General features: G+C 40.2%; 1 protein-coding gene across 5 annotated transcripts in view; it reads right to left on the reverse strand.

Moving 5' to 3' along the window:
- The window catches only part of NDRG3 (NDRG family member 3), a 71086-nt gene that overhangs the window by 39312 nt on the left and 12433 nt on the right, over positions 1 to 19341 (reverse strand). For 3 of the 5 annotated variants that reach the window (XM_090286366.1, XM_090286363.1, XM_090286365.1), the window contains exons 2-3: positions 16179 to 16280; positions 6734 to 6769 (exon numbers count right to left, since the gene is read on the reverse strand). In XM_090286366.1, the coding sequence (XP_090142492.1) occupies positions 6734 to 6769; positions 16179 to 16235 (93 nt within the window). In that variant the 5' untranslated portion in view covers positions 16236 to 16280. The remainder of the gene's footprint in view (positions 1 to 6733; positions 6770 to 16178; positions 16281 to 19341) is intronic. The other 2 variants (XM_090286364.1, XM_090286367.1) reach the window with 1 other exon arrangement.

Here is a 19341-nt window from a genome sequence, read left to right on the forward strand (position 1 = left end):
TCTCTTTCCTGTAACATTTCCAGAGAGCCAAGGTGGCCCTGCTTAGGCTCCCCCATTGCTTCCAATACCCTAAGCCCTTTCTTGTTTCATTGTCCCCAGCTTCAATAAACATACTTTCAAAAATCACCAGGACTTGTAAGAGTGGACAAAAGTCTCAGAAGTTGGGGAATGGGACTCAGTGGAGCACAGCCATTTTCCTGAGAGATGCCTTTGCGTATCTATGGCTGGTTTCCTGATTATGGAAACAGCTATGGCCACTCCAGAAATGGGAGGGGCTTTGACCACAGAATGGTGATGAAAAAGCTTACGGGGCCTGCTCGAAATTCTGCGAGTGGCCAGCACCTGTCACCACACGGACTGTGTCGCAGGCCATGGTCAGGGTTTTAAAAAAAAGGTGACAGCCATTTGGCACGGAGAGACATGCAGTTTTGAAAGGATGTAGAGGGACTCCCACAAGGTCTAGTGTGAAAAAGAGCCACAATGTAGCAGCTAGTAGTTTGTAATGAAGCTGGTCCATGGTGAGAAGGAAGCAGCAGCAAGCAGCTATGCAGTTGTTCGGGATTACCCGTCCATGCGGCCTGGGCTAGTAAGAAAGCAGGCAGGCTGCTGCTTTGATCGTGCCCGCTCCAGCTGACTCAGAAGCCACCAGGACTCTGCCTTGCAGACCCGGACTCTGTCTGGACTTTTGGAACTCAGGACATGCAGAGAGGACACTCTCTTAGGACTTGTGCCTTTCTTGAACTTCACCATGATCCAGTGTAGTTCAGCACATGCTTTTCTGGACTATTCTACAGAGGCTGATGACATCATACCCAAGATCCTGAAGGAGAGAGCTGACAGATAAGGAATGAGGAGCTATTGGGTTTGGGGTTGGCTCATAGTCTTTTGGGGGAAAGTGCTGGGTGTCATGGGAGAACAGGGCTCTTAGCAGAAGTGCTCACAGCCTCCCACCCCCGGCTGGAATATTGTAAATGAAGACCTGTTTTTCTCAACACTAATCGTTAGGTCTTACACCAAGGCACCCGTGAACGAGCCCTGCTCTGCTGGGTAACAGCCTTGTGTTGTAAAACCTTTCCTGCACAAAGCCAAGAACCCATGCACTACAGGCCAGCCCCTTTTCAGCAACACTTAGAACTTAATAATCAACGCTCCCCTCCCCACTCCCAACAAATGGCAGGGGGCTTCTCAACAGGAGGAGCTATGAACAAAGGCCATCAAGAAAGGAATACCACAAAGCGGAAGTAGGGTAGATCAGCAATAATTCCAGTTTTCCTGGGGGTAGGTGGGATATACAAAGGGAAATAGTGGCCAAAAGGTGGACAGAGGCCACATTCTCATCCTTCAAGGCCAGGGAGAAGCATGGAACTGATCACAATCTCTAACACACAGTAGTTGAATCCCAACTCTCTCAAACACCTCCTTTCTATAGAGGGAACTTTCAGGATTATTTATTTCACTTAATTCTTATTTCTGTAACAATGCCCATTCACCAGTTGACCACAATGAGTTTAAAGCTATATAAGCCCCTTTAGAAGAGGCCGGTCACATATACGTATTTAAATTATGGTACTAAAAACTATTCTTCACAGCTCAGTTCTAGAAATAGTCCTCTAAAGAGCTACTGCATTTAAACAGCCAGCATGAAATTACTCAACCCATGGCCATGCCTGGATTATCCTAGGAGCAAGAGCTCTATTCTTGTAGGTTCACCCCATTATCAGCCTCTTCTGTGAGAATTATATATTCTGGCCGACAGCTTTTCGCTCTCCATTAATATTTATTGAGTACCCCTCTGATGGAAGTGGGAGGCAATTTGACAAGATATGCCAATAGCCTTAAATATGCCGAGTCCAAGAATCAATCTAAGGAAATAACCCTAACTGTGAGTAAAATTTACGCACAAAAAGGTTCAGTAAACTGAACATATAAACAATCTACTTTCCAAAAATAATGAAATAGTTAAGTCATGGTATAGCCATATGATGAAATAACAGGCAGCCACTAAAATTTTTTATGAGTTTTAAAATGACATGGAAATGAGACTAATATTGAGTCAGAAAAGGGGACACAAAATTGTAATATCCAGTATGACCAACCAAATAAATTTTTAAAAATTTAATGAATATTACATACACACACATACCTTAACACTAAACATATTAATATGGTTCCCCTGGGTTACACAGAATTATGAGTTTTTCTCCAACTATACTTTATAATTATAACTTTCTGTGCTGTCCAAATATTCAACTATGAGCATGTACTCTTTGATAACCAGAATATATAAGAACTGGAAAGAGGGCAGGGGTTGGTGGAGGCAGGCCAAGGCGGGGAAAATGAGAACATCTATAATAGTGTCAACAATAAAAATAAAGTTTAAAAAATTGGAAAGAAATAGAATAGAATAGTTATCTCTAGGTAATCTTTATTTTTATACCTTTTTAATTTTCCAAATTTGTTTCTGATTATACACAAGATAAATGTTATTTTTTAAAAGTATTATATCAGACACAGAGAAGTTATAGTATCTGTCTCAGCTTTAATTTCAAGCTTTTAAACAGTCCACAAGAAGAGATTTAAGTAGTACTGAAGTAGAGAAATGGACAGTAAACCTGCTGATTCACTGCTAAAGGGTTTGCTTTAAGAAGATGAAGAAACAGAGAGACAGAAAGGAACACAAGTACAAAGGGGGAAAATGACAATGAATAAGTACCTATCAATAATAACCTTAAATGTAAATGAATTAAATGCACCAATCAAAAGACACAGGGTAGCTGAATAGATTAGAAAGCATGACCCACATATATGCTATCTACAAGAGACCCAGCTCAGAACAAAAGATCTACACAGACTGAAAGTGAAGGGGTGGTAAAAAATATTTCAAGCAAATGGGCATGAAAAAAAATGCTGGGGTAGCAATACTTATATCAGACAAAACAGATATCACAGCAAAGGCCATAAAAAGAGACAAAGAAGGACATTTCATAATACTTAAGGGAAAAATCCATCAAGATGATATAACCCTTGCAAACATATATGTATGCACCCAATAGAGGAGCACCCAAATATGTAAGGAAAATTTTGAAAGACTTCAAAAAGGATATAGACAGCAACACACTCACAGTAGAGGACTTTAACACCCCATTGTCAACAATGGACAGATCTTCGAAGCAAAGAAACACCAAGGATATTGAGGCACTGAACAACACTCTAGATCAAATGGATTTAATTGATATATATAGAACTTTTCACCCCAAAGAAGAAAAATATACATTCTTTTCAAGTGTACATGGAATATTCTCAAAGAGAGACCATATGGGAGGTCACAAAACAAGCCTCAACAAATTCAAGAAAATAGAATTAATATCAAGCATCTTCTCAGATCACAATGGCTTAAAAATGGAAATCAACCACAAGGAAAAAACTCAAAAACATTCAAATTCATGGAGAATGAATAACATGCTATTAAATAATAAATGGGTTAACAATGACATCAAGGAAGTAATCAAGAAGTTTCTGGAAACAAATGATAATGAACACACAACAACCCAAAACCAAACAAATGATAATGAACACACAACAACCCAAAACCTATGGGATACAGCGAAAGCAGTCCTGAGAGGAAAGTTCATAGCAATACAGGCCTACCTAAAAAGGATAGAAGAATCTCTAATAAAAAATCTAACCCTACAGCTACAAGAACTAGAGGAACAACAACAAACAAAGCCCAGAGCAAGTTGAAGGAAGGAAATCTTCAAGATCAGAGCAGAATTAAATGACATAGAGACTAAAAGATGAAAAGGGAATCAACCATATGGGAAAATATATTAGCCAATGATACCTCAGACAAGGGACTGATCTCCAAAATATATAAAGAACTTATGACTCAGCACCAAGAAGACAGACAACCCAATTAAAAAATGAGCAAAGGACCTGAACAAACACTTCTCCACAGAGGACATACAGAGGGTCCATAGACATATGAAAGTATACTCCACATCACCAGCCATCAGAGATGCAAATAAAAACCATAATGAGATACCACCTCACACCAGTCAGAATGGCCATCATCAACAAATCAACAAACAAGGGCTGGCGAGGATACGGAGAAAAGGGAACCCTAGTGCACTGTTAGTGGGAATGCAGAATGGTACAACCACTATGGAAAACAGTATGGAATTTCCTCAAAAAACTAACAATGGAACTGCCTTTTGAACCAGCAATTCCATTGCTAGGATTATACCTGAAGAATCCTGAAACACCAATTCAAAAGGCCCTATGCACCTCTATGTCCATAGCAGCACTATTTACAATAGCCAAGTGCTGGAAACAACCTAAGTGCCCATCTGTAGATGAGTGGATCAAAAAACTGTGGTACATTTACACAACAAAGTACTATTCAGCAGAAAGAAAGAAGGAACTTCTAGCATTTGCAACAACATGGATGGAACTAGAGAAAATTATGCCTAGTGAAATAAGCCAGGCAAAGAAAGAAAAATACCATATGATATCACCTAATACAGGAGACTAATGAACAACACAAACAAATTAGCAAAACTGAACCAAAGGCATGTAAACAAGGAGCAGGCTAACAGTGACAGGGGGGAAGGGAGAAGGAGAGAAGGAGGGTAAGAAGGGGAAGGGTCTAGTCAAAGAACATGAATAAATGACTCATGAACGTGTACAACGGGGTGGGGATTGACTGTGGGAGAAGGGGTGGGCAGGGTGCAGGGAAGCAATGGGGAAAAAAGTGGGATAACTGTAATTGAAAAGGACAAAAATTTTTAGTGGGGGGAAAAAAATTAAAGCAAAATAAGTTAATAAATGAGCCAGCAAATCTCCCCTCCCCCCAACAGAAAACCTCACATTTAGGAAAGTGAACAAAAGAAAATGTAAAGTATGGAAATGCAATTTTAGTGAATATTAGAAAGACAAGGATTTTCCTTCACACTGTACATTTTTCTGAAAAATATATATATTAAAAAGTGATTCATAATTATATTTCTAAAACTCATTTATATCTAAGTATATTTACGCATGAGAAATATGAAAGGATATGTATCAAAATATTAACACCAGTGAAAAAAATAAGTAATTTTTATTTATTTGCTTTTGGCATTTCTTATCTATTTTGCAATAAGCTTGTGATTTTTTAAACTCCAATTTCTCTTTTGGGGAGGGGGTGATCAATCTGACAAAAATAAATTCTTCCACACCTCTTGGTAGGAGTATACAAATATTATTTCTGGATTTCTTCACCTTGAATTTTATTGTCACCCTCTCTCAAATGACCTCCTTCTAGGTAAATTATATTAAATATTAACAGCGGTCAAGTTCAACAGGTTCAAACTAGGATCCAAACCATCACTGAAGTTAAGTAAAATTAAACAGGACTAAACCCAAACTTGACTCCCACCATTTATCAAAAAATAATGACTTCTTGTTTTTGAGTGAAGGAATATAGCAAATGATTCCCTACCAGTAGTGAGGTAATTATGTGGTATATATAAAGTACCAAATAGTCACACCAAGAGGTGTTTGGCACTGGGATTCAGAAATCTGTAACAACACCATGAGCATTACTCTTATAAAGTGAGTCTCATCTGTCCTGCCAGGGAACCTCAGTTTTAAGTACAATTCAACTCCTTATAACGTCTCAGCTTTGGACATTTCCAGATGAGAAAGAACAGGCAATGGATTCAGGAAGAATGGGGTTTTTCAATCCCAACTTCAGCCAATGGTAAGTTAAAAACCCTCATTCTCAAGTTCCTCATCTGTAAAAAAGGAATAATAAAAAATACCTTGTGATAACATTCTAAGGACTGGAGACGATGTATATTTAGTATCTATTATAGTTACCCAACAAATTATAATATAACTGGTTTGGCTATGATATAAATATTAGTTCTTCCTTTTGATGCTAATGTTATACATTCCACTAGTTAACATAAAATGCATATCTGAAAACAACTGTTTGCCTGTGGGTATACAGGTTGGTCAAATCCTAAAAACGAGAAGTTGGTTTCCCAACACCTTTCTTTTCTGTCTGGTAACCTGAGAGTCTACTTCATGCTGCTTCTGCCAGCCTCTACTCTGACATCACCCCAAAATAGCAGTCAGGCTGCAGGGGCTTACAAGGTTCCCATTTCCATGTACTCATTCCTTCCTCCTATTTCTTTCAGGGTCAGTCAATAATGTAGATAGATGAAGAGTTGCTGGTTCATTTTATTGGTTTTTAAATTGGCAATAGAGCTACAGGCAAAAAAAAAAAAAGCAGATTAGAAAGAGAAGAGTATCATTTAAGAAAATACTAATGAGTCAGGCTGAATTTTGTAGTTCTAAACATAAAGCCAAGAGCAATCTGCATTTTGTATTAGTAACACTTGTCTTTTCTTTAGGAAAAGATTTTGTTGTTGTCGCCCCTCCCCCACCTTCTCTGCAGTGAGGTGACAACCCTCCATTTGACACCTGTGACTGGGGTTTCCAGTATCATTTGAGGAAAGGAGATCTTAATCACAAAGAGACAGCTCATCCCAGTAACCTACAACTGTAAAACAGGTGCCTGGCAGACAATTTTTTAATGTAATAGCAAATTATTTTTTAAAATATGATTCAATAACCAAAAGAACATGAAGGAGCAGTGGCTGCTGTGAAGAGAGCTCCACCTTACAAGACCACAGGCTCGGGGAGGGAACCTGTACACAGCCCTCCCTGATGCTTGTACAGTGCTTACCTGACAGTCAAAGTCCTGGAAGTTTCGTGTACCATTCTGTCAACAGAAGGCAGAAAACACAGTCAGTTTCCCCGTGTGGCTTCCCCAAATGTGCAGCCAACTCAATTCATAGTGAAAGCAGTGTACGTGCGCCCTCTTGGCTGCCATAAAACTAAAATGGTTCTTCATACCCAGAGGCTTCAGAGGCAGGGTAGGTTCCTAACATGTGTTAGTAAAAGGTGAGTTTTTAGAGGTGAGGGTACACTTTGGTGGGCTTCCTATGAAGATAAAGGAAAGCAGCTTGCTTTCCCAGTAAAGCTCACTACCTCTTGCCTCTCTATCTAAGGACAGCAGTGAGAACCCATAGGAAGAGGTTAAGGCATAGATCAGAGTCTGACAGCAAACTTACGACCCACAAAGAAGTAGCTGGGAGAAAAGGAGTTGGAGACCAACCCTGAAAGGAGCAAGAAAGGGCAGGAGCCAGAGTGTCCAGAACCAGGGATTAAAGAAGGATTAAGAAGAGAACAAAGATATAGATGGATCAGAAATGGAAGACTTGAAGTTTAACAAGGAGGGGAGGAAAAACAAAATAGGGCTCCTAATACACTGGCTTATCTGTTGCATCCCATAAAACTGCTGATAGGAAAAAGGACACTTCACTGAATCATTTAAAAAGCAGAACATAGTCAAAAGACACAAGGAAAATTTACCACTCTTCTAAAAAGAAATTACATCATAGTAATGTTTGATTTAAAACAAAATCAGTGGGGACTTCTGACCAAGATGGAGGCCTAAACAGACACGCTGCATCTCCCTCCACAACTAAGAAGGAATACAACTACCTCAAAACTAGAGACAACCAGAAGTTCCAGAAAATCAAGCTGCATGGAAGTCCAACAAACATATAAAGAAGAAATACTCATCCAGGCAGGTAGGAGGGGCGGAGCTGGGGCAGAGAGGACCTGGTGTGGTGGTGGTGGCAGTGGCAGCTTGGCATAAAATGGGACAACTTTAAAGATGCCAACATCCAAACCAAAGGGGTGCCAGAAGAAGAGGAAGAGCAAGAAATTGAAGTTATGTGAGAAAATAATAAAGGAAAACTCACCATATTTGGCATACAAGTCCAGGAAGCACAGAGAGTCCCAAACAAGCTAGACCCAAAGAGGACCACGCCAAGACACATCATAATTAAAATGTCAAAGGTGAAAGGTAAAGAGAGAATCCTAAAAGCAGCAAGAGAAAAGCAGAGTTACCTACAAAGGGGTGCCTATAAGACTGTCAGCTGATTTCTCAAAAGAAACTACAGGCAAGAAGGGACTGGCAAGAAGTATTCAATGTGATTAAAAGCAAGGACCTACAACCAACATTACTCCTTCCAGCAAAGCTCTCATTAGAATGGAAGGGCAGATAAAGTGCTTCCCAGACAAGGTAAAGCTAAAGGAGTTCATCATCACCAAGCCATTATTATATGAAATGTCAAAGGGACTTACTTAAGAAAAAGAAGATCAAAACTATGAACACTAAAATGACAACAAACTCACAACTTTCAACAACTGAATCTAAAAAATAAAACCAAAATCCGACTAAGCAAACCAGAATAGGAACAGAATCATAGGTATGGGGATCATTCAGAAGGTTATCAGTCGGGAGGGGGGAGGGGGGAGGGGGGAGGGGGGGAGGGGGGAGAGAAATGGGGAAATGGTGCAAGGATTAAGAAGCATAACTGGCTGGTACAAAATAGACAGGAGGAAGTTATAAATAACATAGGAAAGGGTGAAGCCAAAGAATGTATATGCACGACCCATGGCCATGAACTAAGGGGGGGTGGGACTGCTGGAGGGAAGGGGGGTACTAGGCAGAGGGGAGTAAAGGGGGAAAAAAATTGAAACAACTATAACAACATAATCAATAAAATATACTTTAAAAAAAAAAAGAAATCAGTGGGAATGACTTGCAGACATTTTTGTAACATTTTAGATGCCAGGATGAAAGAGTATGACATCAGAGTTTAAAAAGGGTAATGAGTAGTGTGTTTGGGAAGGGGAAAATACCCTTCCTTTATTTAGAAACTATGTCATCATAAAATATCTATTCTCCTTAACAATGATTTCCAGAAGGTGTGGAGCTGCTAACAAGCACTTCCCCAAACAGTCCAGAGATTTAGATATCTGATCACAAGGCATGAAACCAAGTTCACAAAATAAAGTCTGATGTAGTCAGAGCACAGAAAGACAACAAAGATACTGTGTAGATAGGACTGTGTAGCGTATTTGCAAGGAATGCTGCCATCGGTAAAAAGGATTATAGTGCTCTGCAGCTCCTAGTAGCACTACCCGTAATTGCCTGAAAACTCCTTCACAAAAATCAGTTTAATTCCTTTCCTTAAAAAAAAAATTTTTTTATTTGTTGATTTTTAGAGAGAGAGAGGAAGGGGGAGTGAGATCTATTTATTGTTCCACTTATTTATGCTTCATTGGTTGCTTCTTGCATGTGCAACTGGAGATTGAACCCTGACCTTTATGTATGGGGATGCGTGTTTAACCCTCTCTTGCACTAGGGTAGATGGTTCGAGCCCCTGGATCCTGATTCCACTTACACCTTCCCCCAAATAAAGCACAGGGCCTGGTATAAATTAGGTGTTTGATATATGTATTTATAAAACAAATAAGCCAATATAAAAAGTTAAATGTTGAAAGACTTTTGTTAAGACTTAAGGTCAAAAACAATCAAAAAGTCTATTACATTCCAGTTTAAGAGATCATATGGTCATTAAATGAAAAGAAAGGATACAAAACAGTCTTTACAGTTTTACCACAACTACATTAAAATATGTAATAAAAGACTAGAAGAAAAATACCAAACATTTAACAACAGCAGCTATTTCTGAATGGAGAGATTATAGGTAACTATAATTTCTTTATACTTTTCTACACTGGGAATGTACTCCCCCTTTTGTAATTAGAAAACTGGAAAAAGACGATTCTGCATGGTATAAAAATATATTTGTAACTTAGCATTTTATAATATAAGATTTAAAGATTAATTTTTGGGGAATGATGTCAAACAGATCATAGTAGGGCCCTGGCCAGGGGGCTCAATTGGTTGGAATGTTGTCCCGTAGCCCCCTACACCAAAGACAGTGCATTTGATCCCTGTCCAGGGCACACATCTAAGTTGCAGGTTCATTCCCTGGCTAGGGTGCGTATAGGAGGCAACTAAGCGATGTTTCTCTCTCACATCAACGTTACTCTCTCTAACATCACTAAATACATCCTCGGGCAAGAACTTTTTTAAAAAAAGAGAGACCATATTAAGGCTCCGATTTTACAGGGTTACCAGAGGTTCCTTCAGAAATCATTTAGAAAGATTAGAGAAAATCACTCTATAGTTTCAACAAAAATCTTGGTCATGGAAGACAGAGACACAAATTCTGATGAGCTATTTGGGCGGCAGCTGTCACTGTCTGTGTGAATCCCCCTTCCTCACAATCACATGATCACACCCTGCAGCATTCTGTGAAGCCCCGAAGTCTCTGAGATGAGCACAAAGGGAAATGCCAAAAGAGGAAAGAGAGGATTCTTCCTAGAAACCAAAGTGAGCTTTTCTTTGTTGAATACCTAGCAAAAAGAACAAAGTGTTTTTAATCCAATGTACACAGCTAGAAGCCCAGAAGAAAAGGTACCAATAATTGAAGAAAGACTAACACTTGTTTTCTTGGCTTTTTCCCCCCCAGAGATCCCAGAACCTCTTAGAGAATGGCTTCAGGCTTCATGAGTGATCATCCTGGAGAAAGGATATGACTAGGTTTGTTTGACAGCATTTAGCATAGTTTCTGAGTAGAGGTCATTAGCTGGGCCCCATTCAAACGTGTTCAAACTAATAATCCAGGGACAAAAATGAAAGTTCTCTATATATGTATGTGTGTTTGTATGGGTGTATGTGTACATATATTTTAATTACCTATATCACTACCTTCAAAAAAATAGTAATTAAGAAACTGACACTTCATAAAGAAACAAAAAGAGGTCGGATACTTCGATAATTACCTGCAGACCGATGAAAAAGCACAATTTCTATTCTAAAATAACCGCTGCCCTAACAGACTATCAGGCTAACATTATGTGTCACTGACCTCTCACAATAAAAACTCTGTGGGGACCCTGCTAAGCTGTGGCTAAGGTGTGGGCTCTTCCCACCAACTCCTGCTGACCGTGTAGCAGGCTGAGAACTGTCTGTCACAGTGGCATCATTACTTGCTTGGGAACTGACTTCTGGCTCCAGTCCCTTCTAGGGAATTTCTGACAACTTATGTGACAATCATCTCTTAGTTTCCACATAAGGGACACCCATACCTCTTTTTCTAAAGAACCCCTGGCACTAACCCTTTGCCTGTCCCTGCTATCAGAAGGCTGTAAAAAACTCATCCGTGGGTCCTCCCTCCTACCCTCTTCTCTTCACATTTCTAGTTACAAGTAGAAAGGAAAAACAACCTGTAACAGGGTCTACCCTACTTCCTACTGTAACAACCAAAACAAAGTAAACAACTTGTTTCTGTTCTCCCTACTAAGTATTTATTCCCCCTTTTGATATTTTCTCAATTCTGCAGAGGCCAGTTATGGCCTCCTACTTATTTTCTCAAGCCTGGTCTTTGGCTTTCACCAGACTCAGTAGTATCTGAACCAACAGTAGGTAGGGGAGGGCAGGGGAAATGAAGCACAAACCAGTCAGCTCTTCTGCTTGTTATAAGGTTCTCTGAGTGAGAAGGTGGGAACTACCAGCTCAAGAGGCAGCAGATGGTGCGAAGAGCTCTAAACCCCCGATCCAAGCTGACATCAACAGATGCTGGATCTAGTCCTGGCTTCACCACCTTACTAGACAGTAAAGTTGGACAAGTCACATAACCTCTCTGAGCCTTATCTGCAAAACGGAGTTAAAAATACCTTCAACTACTTACATCACAAGAGGTTAAGAGATTAAAATAATATTGTGAAAATGCTTTGAAAATGATGAAATGCTATTTTTAAAAAAGTCGTTTCATATACTGGGCAATTTCTGTCCCTCAAAACAAAGATAAGTGCTAGTGGGTGCTTCTTTTCATCACTGGAGCCAAACAAACACAACAAAATTACCCACTTCTTCACAATTCTGAGTCATAGATAAAATCACAGATGTACTAAAATTAAATGGGAAAAGTACCAACAAATGACAAGAGAAACGTTAACATAAGCCTTGCTTAAAGCTATTCTGCAAATGCTTCCTTAAAGTCATCCCAGGACAAATTTCCCCATACTAGATTGGGTCTAGACTTCCTTTAGCTTCCTGAAGCCTGGAAGGGCATAGTGATGTCTCTGGCTAAGAGTATATCTATGAAGAGAACGGAGAGAAAGATGAAGTGAAATAATACACATCTTTAGGCTTTTCCTTAAAGAGACAGAGCAAGCCACAGAGGTGATGCCAACACATCTTTAGAGTGAATACAGTGGAAAGGCCCCAGGTTTTGGAGTAGGAAAGACATAAGTTTTAATCCTGGCTCTGTCACTTACTGACTGGGCAAGTCGCTCTTTCAGTCAGAGCTTCATCTGCTCAGTGAGGAATAATACTATCTGCTTCTAAGGGTTACTCTGATGATTGAAAGAGAAAAGGTATGTAAAGCACCTGGCACATAAGGGGTACTTAATAAATAATAGCATGATAGGTCAAAAAATACTCCCCTAAAACAAAAAACCTCAAGACATCTATCTACTCCTATTCAAACCTGAAGGCTTATCCCCTAATAGCAGTGGTTTTCTACTGGGGAGAATTTTGTCCCTTAAGAGACATTTGGCAACCTCTGGAGACATTTCTGACTGTGATGACTGGGGAGGTGCTACTGGCATCCAGTGGGCAGAGGCCAAGGATACTGCTCAACACCCTACAGGGCACAGAACAGTCTCCCACAATAAATAATTATCTAGCCCAAAACATTAAGAGTGGCAAGACTACAGCGGGCATTCTTAGGTACTCAATCTGAGTAAGCCACTTAACCTCTCTTAGCCTTAGTTTCCTCACCAGCAATATGGGAACAAACTGATCTGTGTGTCCTACATAACCAAGCTATTGGCAGGATCAAATGAAATAATGGATGGGAGGCATTATCTTCATTGTACCTTGTACAATGCATGCAAAAGCAACCAATTGCTGGGCAAAGACAGCAGCATTGTTACTTGAGGCAGGGGGGACTACTGGGGGTGGAAGTCTTTGTTTGGGAATGCCACCAACCAAGGAGGGCTTCTTGCCAATCTACTTCTATAAAGCTTCGCTGGAGCAGGGGAGCACTCAAGCACAGTGATTGGAGAGGAGCACTTCTCAGGGCAGAGAGGAGGGGGGCGTGGGAAGTGGGCAGGAACAGCACAGGCATAGCAAAGGGGGGCTAACAGATGTTAGGAAGTGAGGCATTGCTTACTTAATGTCTTAGGCTGCTTGGGCTGCCCGAGTGACTTAAACCATAGAAATTTATCTCCTCACAGTTCTGGAGGCTGGAAATACAAGAGCAAGACTCTAGCAGGTATTGTTTCTGGAGAGAGCTCTCTTCCTGGCTTGCAAATGGCCACCATCTTGCTGTGTCCTCACGTGGAGCCATCTCTTTCTCTCTTCCTCTTCTTGAAAGGCCACCAATCCTATTGGATTAGGGCTATACTCTAATGACCTCATGTAACCTTAATCACCTCCTTAAAGGCCTTATCTCCAACAAAGTCACGTGGGGGATTCAACATATGAACTTGGGGGCAGACAGGCACAATTTTGTCCATAGCACTTGGGCATCATTGCAGCCTCAGAGGAGGATCCAGAATTTAATTCAGTGCTTTTCTATGGTCACATTCACTGAATCTTTCCCTTTCCATATGCTTTCTCTGAGCTATCCAGTCAATTAACTTCTGCAACTCTTTTCATGTAGATGCCTCGTTAGGCATCCTGTGGATGTCCAGGGTTAGAAAAGGGACCTCCTCTTATTTGTGTCTCAGTCCTCAAACATTTGAGACCCATCAGGTCATGGTTTTCTAACATTAGCTAATCAGCATCACTTTTGGCATAGTTCTCAATTATGGGAGTTTTTATAAAAGCTCAACCACATCCCAGAACAATTTAATCAGAAGCTCTGGAAGAAGGACCTAGGCATTGGTAATTTTTAAATCTCCGAAGTAATCCCAACAAGCAGCTAAAGTTGAGGACCTCTGATAACAGAGGGGTATGTGTGTGTGTCCTGTTCTCCTACCCTCAGATTCCAATTTAGTTGGTCTAAGTGGGACCCAGGAATCTGTATTTTTAAACAATTCCCCATCTGATTCTGGTGATCAGCCAGATTTAGGATAGGTTATTACCCTCCTGAAGCTAAACTGCCTACTCCCACTTGCCTTGTAACTATTCATTTCTGTGGCTATACATAAACTTTACGGAAGCAGATTTTATTTCCTTCTTCCTCTTTGTGGCAAATAATTTTTGGGACAGCCCTTCACATACACCAAAAGCCACTACTTAAAGGAGAGTTTTTTAAAAACATGAGGAAGCAGCAAAATAAGCTAAAGGGGGCTACACAAAGTGTGCAGCTTGCCGAGGGGAAGAGCAAGAAATCTAGGGCAAGATAAAGAATGGAGTGAGAGTGGGAATGGAGAGATGACATCACAGGGAAGGAAATGGGGCTGACGGGCCTCAGGAGCAAATTAATAAAGTGCACAGTAAGTCAACAGCCATAGAAGTTGTAGGTGAAGGGTCTTCCTTTGGGCAACAAAAGGTAACAGGCAACAGCATCTTTTGGGGTACCCCTCACCACAACCTCGCCCACTTTACCTTCTCATCAATATTTCCCTCAGGAAAAAATGCCATGGAGTCATTCACACCAAGATACAAGAATATTTTAATTGGGAACAATGATAATAAACTGGAAGAAAAGGACTGGAAAGAGGAAATTCCAGGCACATTTACTGAACAGAGGGACCAGAGAGAGGATAAGGCTTTCTCAGCTTTTTGGTAACTTATAGCACACCACTCTTTATTTGATGTAGCTCTCTAACACTAACATAAAAATGAGGTATATTACCGACATCCAGGCATCCCTGATAAAACCTCATGGACAGAAAGGTCACATTACTTACCCAACAAACTTCAGGGAGACTGTTGCAGTCTATGTACCTTACCAGCCATGGATATTAAGTTTTCTGTACAGAAATTGAAATTCAAGACACCTGGATTCTAAGTCAAACCCCATTGTCATACTTTCTACTTAACTTTGCCTATTATTTTTCCCCTTACTATCTCCATCTGTAAAACAAGAAAATCTCAAGGATAACTTGACTGAACTTGGCCCATAAAAAAAAAGTAGGAAGAAAGAAAAAAGGGGAAAGGCATCAAAAAGACAGTTAAAAAGCAGAGTTGCCTACAAGGGGGTGCCAATAAGAGTATCAGCTGATTTCTCAAAAGGACACTTTGCAGGCAAGAAGGAACTGGCAAGCAGTATTCAATGTGATGGAAGGCAAGGACCTACAGCCAAGATTGCTCTATCCAGCAAAGCTATCATTTGGAATGGAAGGGCAGATGAAGTGCTTCCCAGACAAGGTAAAGCTAAAGGAGTTCATCACCACCAAGCCATTATTATATGAAATGTCAAAGGGACTTACTTAAGAGAAAGAAGATCAAAACTACAAACACTGAAATGACAACAAACTCACAACTATCAACAACTGAATCTAAAAAATAAAACCAAAATCCAACTAAGCAAACCACAATGGAACAGAATCATAGATATGGGGATGATTTGTAGGGTTATCAGCTGGGAGGGGGAAGAGGGAGAAATGGGGAAATGGTGCAGGGATTAAGAAGCATAATTGGTTGGTACAAAATAGGGGGATGTTAAGAATAACATAGGAAAGGGTGAAGCCAAAGAGCTTATATGCACGACCCATGGACATGAACTAAGGGGGGTGGGATTGCTGGAGGGAAGGTGGGTATTGGGCAGAGGGGAGCAAAGGGGGAAAAAATTGGAACTACTGTAGCAACATAAACAATAAAATATACTTAAAAAAAAAGAAAGAAATCAGAGTTGAGACTCATGGGTTCCACTAAAAAAAAAAAAAAAAAAAAAAAAGTTAAAGGATATATTTTAAAAAGTATTCCCTCCATTCCTGGCTAGACAGCTTGGTTGGTTAGAGCATCATCCACAACATGCCAAGGTTGAAGGTTCAATCCCTGGTCAGGACACATACAAGAAGCAACCAAAGAATGCATAAATAAGAACAACAAATGGATGTTTCTCTCTCTCCCCCTCTAAAATCAATAAATAAATAAAATAAAAAGAATTCCTTCCATAGAAAGTCAAGCTAAATGTGTTTTGAGTTAGTTACCATTTAGATAATATAGAAAAAGAACTAATCACAGAAAAAGACATTATAGTGAAAAAGTAATCTCTACAGCTTAGTGAAAACATAGTCTTTACCTTATCATTTAGAAGTGGTTTGATCTCTGTGAGTTGAACATCCTGAAGTTCATCCATGAGGACAGATGAAAGTAGAGGATTCTCAAAAATAAATCAGTAACTCTGAAACAGAAGAGAAGGAAGTGAAGAAAAGGGTTTAAACTAGAAGCCGGAAATACAATAGTCCCATTTCAACCATTCATTCAAATACTAGAGGTTAGTATGTGTCATGCACTGATCAGTGTGCTGAAGACACAGAAAACTAGTTATGGCAGACAGACTCAATGTGGCCTCTACGATTTCTGCCTCCTGGTATTCACATCCTTGTATAATCCCCTCCCCACACTGAGTGTGGGCAAGACCTGTGACTTTTATCATTCCTTTGAAGGGCCCAGAGGATGCCAATCAGGAACACTCCTCAAACTATGAATCCCACATGCCAATGATAAGCATCTCAAACATTTGTGCCACTTAGAGAGCACAAGCCTGGTGATAATTTAACCTCTCTATAGAACATGGTTCTTTTTTCAGATTCCAGGCACCCCATAAACTTGATTAAGCTACTGAATGCCCAGAAGCTGAAATTGTATTTTATTTTATTTTACAAGTGACATTTCAAAAGGAAATGAGGTGGATTGAATCTTTTATGACAAATTTCAGCCAGCATCTATAATTTTCTTTTACAGATGGGCTTCGACCCAGTTAACTCTACAAATATTGACTTAGCCCTGGCTGGCATGGCTCAGTGGATTGAGCACCGGCCTGCGAACCAAAGGGTTGCAGGTTTGATTCCCAGTCAGGGCATATGGCCTGGGTTGCAGGCCAGGTCCCCAGTTGGGGATGCACAAGAGGCAACTACACACCGATGTTTCTCTCCCTTTCTCCCTCCTGTCCCATCTCTCTAAAAATAAATAAATAAAATCTTTAAAAAATGAAAATAAAAATATTGACCTAACTGGTATCTATTTGTGTGTTTATTAATCACATCAGAAACTACGCCCTGGCTGCTGTGGCTCAGTGGATTGAGCATCGACCTGCAAACCAAGTGTTGCTGGTTCGATTCCCAGTCAAGGCACATGACTAGGCTGCACGTCAAGTCACCAGTTGGGGGCACGAGTGAGAGGCAACCACGCAGTGATGTTTCTCTCCCTCTCTTTCTCCTTTCCCCCTCTCTAAAAATAAACAAACAAACAAACAAACAAATAAATATAAATAAATAATTTAAAAAAAAAGAAACTGTGGCAACTTTTCATTTGGACTTTACTATTTATCAGTAATTTAAAGTGGCAATTTTAAAGCTCTTTTTCCTATTGTAAAAGCAATACTGTATATGCTTACTTTAGAAAATGTGGAAACCACAGGATAATTAAAAGATATTTTACTTAGCCCTTCCATCTAAAGACAACTACGGTTAATATTTTAATCTATTTCCATTTGTTCTTTTTTCCTATGTAAAATGGTGATTTCCTAAAACTGTTTTTCCAGCCCACCTGCTTTATTCCCTACTCTAACTCACTTACTTGAAAGCAGGGTACTTCACGATGCTGATTACTCAAATATGACTCCACATAGGACCTGTCTAAGCGCCTCCGAGACAGAAGAAAGCCTGAGCTGCCCTACAAAGTGACTGGCATTCAACCTAGTGTTCCCATGCATTTTATTTTATTTTATTTATTTTTTGAGAGAGTGAAGGGAGTGAGAAAGAGAGGGAAAGAAACATCAATGTGTGGTTGCCTCTTGCACGCCTCCAACCTGGGACCTGGCCCACAACCCAGGCATATGCCCTGACTGGGAATCGAACCAGTGACCTTTTGGTTCACAGGCCAGCAATCAATTCACTGAGCCACACCAGCCAGGGCTCCCATGCCTTTTTTTGTTTGTTTGTTTTTTATTTACTTATTTATTTTTAGAGAGAGGGGAAAGGAGAAAGAGAAGGAGAGAAACATCATTGTATGGTTGTCTCTCATGCGCCCCCAACTGGGGACCTGATGTGCAACCTAGTCATGTGCCCTGACTGGGAATCGACCAGCAACACTTGGTTCGCAGGCAGACGCTCCATCCACTGAGCCACAGCAGCCAGGTCCCATGCCTTTTTTAAAGATGAAAAAAATGTGATGTTTGTGCCAGGACAAACACTTAAATAAAGACAAACTAAATGAGAAAGCTGTCCCTATCAATAGGGCCCAATGCAGTCTCAACGCAGGACAGGAAGCTGCCACAGTGTGACTCAGGGGTTGGCAACAAGACAATAGATGTTCACTTTCTACATTAGAGGGGACCTAATGCGTTCTTCTGGAGACTTAATTTTTGCTTGGTTCTCACTGTCCTGAGCCCTTGCCAACGAACAGTTTTATAACATCTATAAGAAAACGAAGAACACATGGTGGAAAATTCCATCTCCAGATCTCCCATCTACACAGATTGGCTTCCTCCTGGGGATCTGAGGCCTGCAGTTCGCTCATCTGCACAAATGATATGGCTGCCAGATCCATCCTGGTACTAAGGGCTATTAACATTTTTAAAAAGCTAGTAGAGGTTTATAAACTACAGTAAATAACAAATATTTACACTTCTTCCCAGTTTTATGAGGTAGGAGGACTGAAAAGTAAAAACCAGTCACCCTCGATCTGAGGAAGTAAGCATGATGCCAAATAGCTAGAAAGGAAAAGGGGAAAGTATAAATTCTACACTGTGCCAGGAATTGTAACGTAAGCACCTTATGTTTAATGTTCCTAACAGGCCTCTCAGGTAGATATCATCATTTCTTAACGATGAGAAAGTAAGGCTTAGAGAGAATTTAAATGACTTTTCCAATATCCCACATCTAAGTTATCGGGTAAGAACTGAAAAGCCTTTGTTTTTCCCACTATACGATAATGTCAATGCCAGGCACCATCTACTGGCTGTGGAACACTGGGGAAGTTTCTTCCCCTTTCTATTGACAGGGCACCTCCTTGAAGTAAAGGTAATAAAAGCCCAGAGCAATCCCATACCACCAATGACTCAGATGCCTTAGAATAAAAGTTTGAGTTATCACGCCAGGACAAGGAATCTCAGTATCTTAGTAGTTAGCTCAGGACTAGGAGAACATGAGTAGAGAAAAGAGAAACAAAATTCCAGTTATTACTTGGTAACCAGTTTCAGAAACAAGGACTATTTTTTGTTTGTTTTTAGAACAGTGAAC

Source organism: Furipterus horrens, unplaced genomic scaffold (assembly GCF_987537825.1).
Source record: "Furipterus horrens unplaced genomic scaffold, mFurHor1.1.pri manual_scaffold_8, whole genome shotgun sequence".
NCBI classification, from domain to species: Eukaryota; Metazoa; Chordata; class Mammalia; order Chiroptera; family Furipteridae; genus Furipterus; species Furipterus horrens.